The 8,678-nt window shown below is 35.6% G+C and overlaps 1 protein-coding gene across 1 annotated transcript; it reads left to right on the top strand.

The window, feature by feature from the left end:
- Positions 1 to 4,827: 4,827 nt before the first annotated feature.
- LOC113232460 (keratin, type II cytoskeletal 1b-like) lies at positions 4,828 to 5,976 on the top strand. The gene has a single exon (XM_026467200.1). It carries the CDS (start codon positions 4,843 to 4,845, stop codon positions 5,653 to 5,655), a length of 813 nt encoding a protein of 270 aa, XP_026322985.1. The 5' UTR covers positions 4,828 to 4,842; the 3' UTR covers positions 5,656 to 5,976.
- The last annotated feature ends 2,702 nt before the right edge of the window (positions 5,977 to 8,678 follow it).

Genomic DNA, 8,678 nt, shown 5'->3' with positions numbered 1-8,678 from the left:
TCTGAGTGGCACTGCAATTATTATTCGTTGCAGAGTCACTCAGAGCTTTAAATCGCTAAGATCTTAGGGGCACTGCCACTGCACCTATCACCCTCAGACAGAAGTTGACAAGTCTCATGTGCCTATAATTTCACCAGCACCCTTACCCTTCCAAATCGGAACGCAGTAATGTTCACATTACTGCTTGGCGGCAGAAATAGGTAAGGTGGCAGTACTTCCCTGGATGAACTCTTTCACAAGGAGCTCTACTGCTACTAAAATAGTATAGGCTTACGTGGTGCCCTCCACCACAATCTTGCACTAGTCACACCCACTTACGGCCCGCCAGTAATTTAACAATTTTTGCCCAAAATGCGAGTTTTCAAGACAGCCATACCAATTACCTGGTCTCAAATTAGGGAAGTCCCAAATTGTCCTTCTGGGAATCGAACCTGAGGACTTTCTCATCCAGCGCCTATAGAGCAAACAGTTGGTCGTTATGTAATTAAGAGTCATAAACAGAACCGAAAAACTTACAAACCACCAAACATCTTTTGTATGGAAAGAGTTTCAAAAGACCTACCATTGTGTTATACGATGTGATGGTAACTAAAGTCAACCATTAAAGCTAAGGTCGTGAACTAATAAAAGAAAAATAATTTTCCTTTACAAGGAGCTCTACTGCTAGTAACAAAAGATAAAAGTTTATTTAGTTGCATTGTCTCTCATATACTTTGAAGTCGCCTTCCCTTTACGATATAAATATACAAAATTTTCAAGATTTCGTTTTCTAATACTAGTTGATGGATAGTTACAGAACTGCTTTCGAAGCTAAAGCCTTTAGGCTGTGCTAGTAATAGTCTACTGAGCTAAATTGTAGCTCTCCGAGTGATCTAGGAATTTTCCCTTCATAAGCCTCTCAAATATAATTTATAATAATAATGTGCCATATAACTTCACAAATAACCTGGGCTCAAAGTAGGTATTTGTTTTGCACACACTCAGACCCGCCACTAGAGAATCCCTGTATCGCGGATGCCATTGACACACATATAGACAACTACAAATTACACTCAAACTCACAAGAGCAATAAATGTAGGCCATACAAATATTTATCCCGGCCCGGGAATTGAACCCGAGACCTCTTTATAGCAGACCATCGTTACCATTGGGCCACAGAGGCAGGAATTAATTCCAAGATACTACCCAGAACACCCAGACAGAAAGCAATTTAGATAAATCATTTACAAAATTGGTCATACCGGGAATCCAATTCGTAACCTCCTCGTCCGGAGTCCACAGTGCAAACCGTTGGGCTACTGAGGTCGTCAATATCACTCCTTACTATGAATGAATACACACGACAATCCGTCTTGGAAAATATAACGCACAAACCATACTACGACCGCGCCATACTCACTAACAGGACAATTCGCTTTATTAGAGCAGATACAACGCTACAGGAAAAAATAAAAAACTACTTATCTAAGAGACATTGCAGTTCCCAACAAAAATAACATCCAGATGATAATAAAAAAAATGATCCATATGCAAAACTCAAAGGATAAATATGTAGAATTAATATTTTTATTTAAAGAAAACGACTTCAAAAGTTTACTTATCGGCTTCTTTATTGGATCTATCTTGCCAAGTCATCTATTTGCAAAGTTTTATTGAAATCGGTTAACGGAAAGTGCGCGAAACCAGATTCATACCCTAGTTTGCCACCCTTAGTGGTTACTTAAATGGGACCAATACTGAAGTACCCCCTTTCCAACAAAAAAAGAATCATCAAAAGCGGTTTACTAATTCCGGAGTAATCGTGTAACATACACGTAAAAAATACAGTCGTATCGTCTTCCTTTGCCCCTACTGCCCTTTCCACAACAGGTGTCATTTAAAATCATCTTCACTATTATTATTTCAAACCTACTGTCATATCGGAGAGGCATACATACATGACTACATTTTGTACTTATGTGACTGTATTTTTTTTTTGAAGATTCTGTTTTTTTGTTGGAAAGAGGGTATGTACCTCGGTAGTGGTTCCATTTAAATTTGAAGAAAATATTCCACTTCTAAGAGTGGCAAACTAGGGAATGAATCCGGCTTCGCGCACTTTATAATATAATATGCAGTTAGCCCCGTCATAAGGACAAAGTTGTTGCGTCCCACTCGTCGAACGTTGATAGTGGAAGCTTTTTAAATTTAGCTTCTTGTACTTTGCAATTTTTGTTTTTTTTTTATTTAAAAATGTAAACAAAAGAATTAAATGTATATTTTAATAGAATCATTTTTGAATAGTTTATTTTTTTAATTATGTTGTTTAAGTGATTATGATAATTATGTGTTCGGCTGTAATTGGCTTTCTTATTTATATTATTACAGTGATATATTAAAATTTTAAGTATATTTAGTTTCGCTGAACCTATAAATAAATAAACAGTAAATTTTAAAGAAACCCTCTACATTACCTAACCGAAAAGTTTAATTTGAAATACATGCCGAAATGTTAGAAAGATTATAGACATAGAAGAATACGAAATAAGTTCTTATAACGACGCACGAGGTTGTATATGTTGCATAAATAGAAACACACCTCCATTTACTTGATGTAGGAAAGACCAGCCAACAGGCTGAGAAAAGAAAAACGTAATAAGAATAATGATTCCGACACACAGTCACATAATAGTGGTTAGTAAAAAACAGATTCATAAAGCTAGGGTCATTATTATTTAATTCCACAAAAAGAAAAATTAGCATTCAAAGTCCATATGCATGCTACAGATGGATGCCGCTGCACCCATCACTCCAGCATGAGACTGTCCCGCCTTTTCTATGTTGGATATCAAGTGACAGGATGAACAAACTGTACACGACACGCCTATCCATGACAGATGCAGTACCACTCATAGTTTTAAACCGCAAAGATCTGAGTCACCTTGAGACATAAGCTGACAAGTCCCATGTGCCTGTAATTTCACCAGCACCTTTATCCTTCAAAACAGGAACGCAGTAATGCTCACATTAATGCTTGGCGGCAGAAATAGGTAAGGTTGCAGTACTTCCCTGGCAAAACTCTTTCACCAGGTTGTTGTAGTGCTACTTAATCTATCCGTATTCATGTCAGTGAACTGACGCGCACTCTGAACCTAGAACCTACAGTTGGTGCTACATTTAAAACCCTGGAGGTCTTTAATTTCTACACAAAGTTATTATATTTCAAATCGCCTTAAAATTACTACTTTTGAAGGGGTGAACAATAAAATGGGATAATTCTATTTATCTAGAATACTTCTTTGAACGTTTGAGTTTATAACCTAAAGAGACAAGACGTAAAACATTAAGAAAAACATGGCAAACAATAATAACTATAGTAACAACAAAAGTCTGGCCAAATCGACGTTCAAGCTTTTCCTTCACATTATCATTTTATAGCTACAAGTCTTGGTCCAGTTGGCACAAACACACTTTTAATGTTCCATGACAGATTTTATTGCTCTGGCAGAAATTGTTTTACTTCACCTATTCGAAACGAATGTAAACAATGCAATTGCAAGCCTACTTACAAGTACGGACTAAATAGAATTTTTTTAACTTTATCGGTTAATATAAGATAGGTAAACTCTAATAACTTTATGTTTTACACACGAAAATAAGTAATTTTATCTATATGAATAACTTTTACAATGAGAAACCAATTAAAATTGCAAAGAAAATGTTTCAACAAAAGTAGCCATCTACTATCTCTATCATCTACTATATCTGATTTTTTCAAGATTTCTATGGAGTTCGTATTAATTAAAGGAATTTCCTTTGAGTGTAATGCTAATAAAATAACGACTTGTATATTTATATAATAAAAAAAGTTTAAAAGCCAAACTACAAACTTGACAGTCTTATAAATGTTTTGCTTCCTTTTTAATTTTATTGTTATGTGTAAGTAAATATTTATTTTATTTTATTAGAAATTGTTCTTCGTATAAACAAATCGAGACCTAAAAATTTGAACCCAATTACATCAATAGCTCATTATAATGAATTGGCTTTAACTCCTTTTCTTCCCCGAAGCATCGATATTAATTAAGATTACATTTACTGTTTTTAATTAAGGACGTAGATAGTTCGATTCTATTATATATAGATTCTATTATACTACTACCTGTATCAACATGACATAGAGCTATAAATCAATTTCAACATTATAAATTCTTTATTTACAATCGTCATGTTTTTCTCTTTTCATAACTATAAGTGAGTCTACTTAATGTCTGTACAGTGTTTTTTGTTCGTTTTATTTTGCTTTCAACGTCTAGACAACGTGTTCTCAATATTATTTTACCTTTTTTATTATTTCTGCTGTAATATCTAGAGCATTAAGATTGAGTAATACTTTTTGTGTCATAAGGGTAATAATTTGGCTCGGTTTGTATGAATGAAGTCATATAAAGCCACACAATAGTTGTATTGTATTGTTGTTTTCAATTTTTTTCTGTTCATTTGCAGTGCTTAAAATTATATTGGTTACTTTAGTGAGTGATCTAATATTAGCAAGAGATTTCTGTTATAAAATATTGCTTATAAAGTTCTGTTAAATCTCAGCGCACGTTTGCACTAAAATAACAAGTAACCTCTTACACAAGAGGCACCAAGTTCACGACCTTTGCAATGACCATACGCTCTCAGGCTTTCGCGCAACGTTATGAAACCTGGACTTTACTTTTACCTCCAGAGTGAGAAAGTCTATTCTGTGATTTCGGTGCGCTTTTTTCATCCGACCATCCGTCGAGGGGTGCGGAGAGGCGCTATATAAAGTAGATGTGAATGTCGCGACCGCACAGTGCGCTTCTAACGTTGCAACTATGTGGCGGACGCTTATTTTCCTCGCCTTTGCCACAGCGTGCGGCGCGCTCCCGGCACAAGACACGGGACATTCCGAAAACGACCTCGAAGGGACTAACGACTGCTTACGAAAAGATTCCACGTCATGCCTGAAATACAAGTTCTTCTCATTCGTAGACAAAATGATCGGACAAAAGGAGTCGTTTGCATTAACCGACGGAGTAACTGTTGTGAGAGCTTCCGACGTGCCCACTGAAACTGGAGCCCCGCGTGCTATGGACCCTTTGTCTAGATTGCAAAGATACTTCGACACTCATACTTTGCGTATTGAAGTAAAAGGATCGGAAGTTGTTGATGCAGTGTCCAGTGCAGGTAGAGCTTTAGAAAATACAGTGTCCAACTTTATTGAAGACAATGAAGTCGGTGAAGGAAGAGGGAAGAAGAAAAAAGTGCAAAAGATCTTGGGTCCCCTGATTGCTGCCTTAATGATGAAATTAATGGCGTTAGCACCATTGGCGATTGGTGCTACAGCATTGATAGCAGGAAAAGCGTTACTGATAGGAAAAATAGCTCTAGTATTGTCGGCTATCATTGGATTGAAGAAGTTACTGTCTCAGCAGAAGCATGTGACTTATGAAGTAGTGGCCCATCCTCAACACTCGTCAAGTCATTCATCAGGTCATGATTATGGATCGAGTGGATATGGAGGTGATTCCGGTGGCGGTTACGGAGGCGGAAGCGGCGGCGGCGGTGGCGGTGGCGGACACGGAGGTGGTGGATGGGGACGTTCCATAGACGCTCAGAGCCTAGCCTACTCGGCGCACAAACCTTAGTAACAGGTTACTCGAGACGACCTAGAATTACGACCTCTATAGGTGTCGATTTCTCCCCACGATGTTCAATTGTTTATTATTTATTACTTGAGTGCTTGTGTGACGAACGAGTGTATTTATTGAATTGTTGATTCTTATTAAGTTAAGTTCTTTGTATTGCCATTGCTCGCTCAATTTTCTTATAGTCACTATATATTTTTTCCCAATTGTAGACCTTATAGGTTTTTTCTTTGTAACTATTTTTATAGTTTATGTAGTATGTTATATGACTACTGTACGGACCTAAGATTTATATGTACATAATATTTATGTATAATTTTAAGTGATTATATATTGTGGTTGAGAAAAACCAGTACCTGGCTTTAATATTAATAAGTGTTTTGTAAGATATTTAATGTATATGTTTTTAGATATTTTATATTATATAAGTATGCATTTCCTAAGTCATCCTTGCCCATGGGTGTAAACTTTTTAAGTATTTTTTATATAAAAAATATTTATAATTTATTTATCTAATATGGAAAGTACAATTATGTAGTAACAAATGTATTAAAATAAAATTACAAAGATAATTGTTATTAAAAAAATAAGAACTTGCCATGATTTTTATTCCGCCAACTTATTTTACGAAAAGTTCATTGAACCCAAATTCTAAATAGAAGAAAATGGAATAGAGAACGAGCAAAAACAAAGGACTATCGAAAATATATTCACGTGCTATATGCACAGGTGACGTTATAATTAGAGTTCCCATGGTCTTTTATATTTCTCGTCTTTCACATCTTAAGAAATATAATTGCGCAGTAAAAGCCTTAAGAGAAAAGCGGATAGTCTAGTAGGTCGCACTTATTATAGTAGATGGCAAATCATGGCGCGTTTCTTACCCGTTAGACTAGTTTTCTCAACAAATGGCTAGTTTTCTTACAGTGTAGGTAAATCATAGGTGTTTATTATCATAATAGTTCTACAAGAATTGTTTACCTGCGTAAACTTTACAACATAACCAATTTTAAGAATGATGAAGTTAGTGTACAAAAAACTGTGTTAGATAATTTAAAAGCTTTTGTTACCTATAAGTATTACACGTAAAAATTATAATTCGTAATATTTTAATTATTAATTGTATGATGCAAAATAATGATACGAACTAAAAAAAAACGTAAACAAAATTAAATTATTTGTTTGCTTTACGTTGTATGTGTTGTTTATTATTGAAAAGGTTTTATGTTGGAAATATTTTTTTTTCTGATTTCCATCCGTTCTGGAAAAAAGAAACTATTTCCAATTTCTAGCAATTACAAAAACCTAAGATTTTTTAATTTGTTACGTATTCTAAATTATAATATAATTTAACAAATATATAAATATTATATAATTTAACAACACTTTATTAGGCGTTATGTCTTGTTTCATAGTATTATCATATTATAATGCAAACGGTAAACATTTACAGCATATAAGTAATTAAATAGAAATAACTATATATAGTGTTCTATCAAGAGTATTTCAGTATCAGATGAGCTCCTTGCGCCCGCGAGTTCGTCTAGAGTGGCATTTCACCTATTTCTGCCGCCAAGCAAATAATGTGAACATTACTGCATTCCGGTTTTGCTGGTGAAATTACAGGCACATGAGGCTTGACAATTTATGTCTCAGGGTGACGAGTCCAGTGGCAGTTCCCCTCAGATTTTTGCGATCACTAGGTATCATAAAAATATTTAGAAGCCATCCGCGTGAAAGAATGGTTCTTAATTCAAATATAACACTAACGGTGGCGTGTGCTTATCATAAACGCTCTCGCTGCCTCTTTTAACTTGAATACCAATTGCAGCTTTCCTTAAATTCAGGTCGGATTGTTGCCCTCTAACACTAGAGAAAGGTACAGTCTACCATCACACTAAAGAACAAGAGAATCTAACAGAGGTTTACAATACATTAAGTGAAATCAAATTCGGCACGTTCGTAACATGAAAAGTAAAATTATTTTTGTTTGGATAAATTTTTATCGTTATAACTATGGGCATGGGTTAACTGGCTTTCGGCGAGAGATTGTTATTAGGTAATTAATATGACTTGTTTGTTTTTTTTAAAAGCTACACGTTTATAGATTCTTCAGAAAATTTGGCACTAATATTTCCATCGGTGTAAGAATTTTTTAACATTGTATTTGTTGGTAACAAAAATCCAAGATCATAAAATACATCATCATCAACCCATTTAAACGACTCACTGCTGGGCAATGAGTCTTCTGTTAGGCGAGGCCTCTCTGACCCAATGCAGGTTGGGGACTTCACATGTTTTCCGAGGGTTGTGAACGTCACGATGTTTTGCTTCACCGAAAAGCTCATGGCAAATTTCAAATTAAATTTCACACATAAATTCCGAGGAACTCGAAACCACGACTACGGTTGACTGGCGGTAAGTCAAATCATTCGGTTACCATGGCGTCTTCATACAACATAAATGTGTTTATTTCTCCCAATCTTAGAAATACTTTAATTGCGTTTTATACTGACGTAGATTTTAACGCGGCTATAATGGGATGCTTGCGTTCTGACTAGATAAAACCTGCGTTATGGATTACTGGGCCCCTATCCCCTACGTAAAAGCCTGTGTTAAGGCCCCCACCCCGCGGATATGACAGTGAAATTGTACGTAGACAAGTGAACCCGTAGCTTATAAAAATAATTAAAAATAGAATATGCAACGACTGCACATGCATATTTGTTTGGTAGAGTATGAGTGTACATGTGTAAACGCGTGTGTGCCTGTGTTAGAAAGAGAGAGAGAAAGTGGTGACGAAGAGGTCAAAGTTCAAAAGCCAACCACTGCAAATGTGACGTATTTGTACATTACGATGTACGAGGAAAAAAATGAAAGTTAAAAAATATGAAGTGTTTTTGGATTGAAGTACAAATGGATGCTAATATGTGTTTGTGTCAAACACTCATATCAATATCTCAGGGTAATGTGTATTATGTCTCAGAATGGCCACGTGGTCACCATCTTCTGGCAGTGCCGGC

Source organism: Hyposmocoma kahamanoa, unplaced genomic scaffold, assembly GCF_003589595.1.
Source record: "Hyposmocoma kahamanoa isolate Upper Pololo Valley unplaced genomic scaffold, ASM358959v1 76, whole genome shotgun sequence".
NCBI lineage: Eukaryota > Metazoa > Arthropoda > Insecta > Lepidoptera > Cosmopterigidae > Hyposmocoma > Hyposmocoma kahamanoa.
Note: the sequence above shows the minus strand (reverse complement) of the source record. Positions and strands in the feature narration are given on the sequence as shown.

Bases quoted from the DNA above. Each gene is read 5' to 3' on its own strand.
- LOC113232460 (XM_026467200.1), top strand. From the start codon at position 4,843: ATGTGGCGGACGCTTATTTTCCTCGCCTTTGCCACAGCGTGCGGCGCG.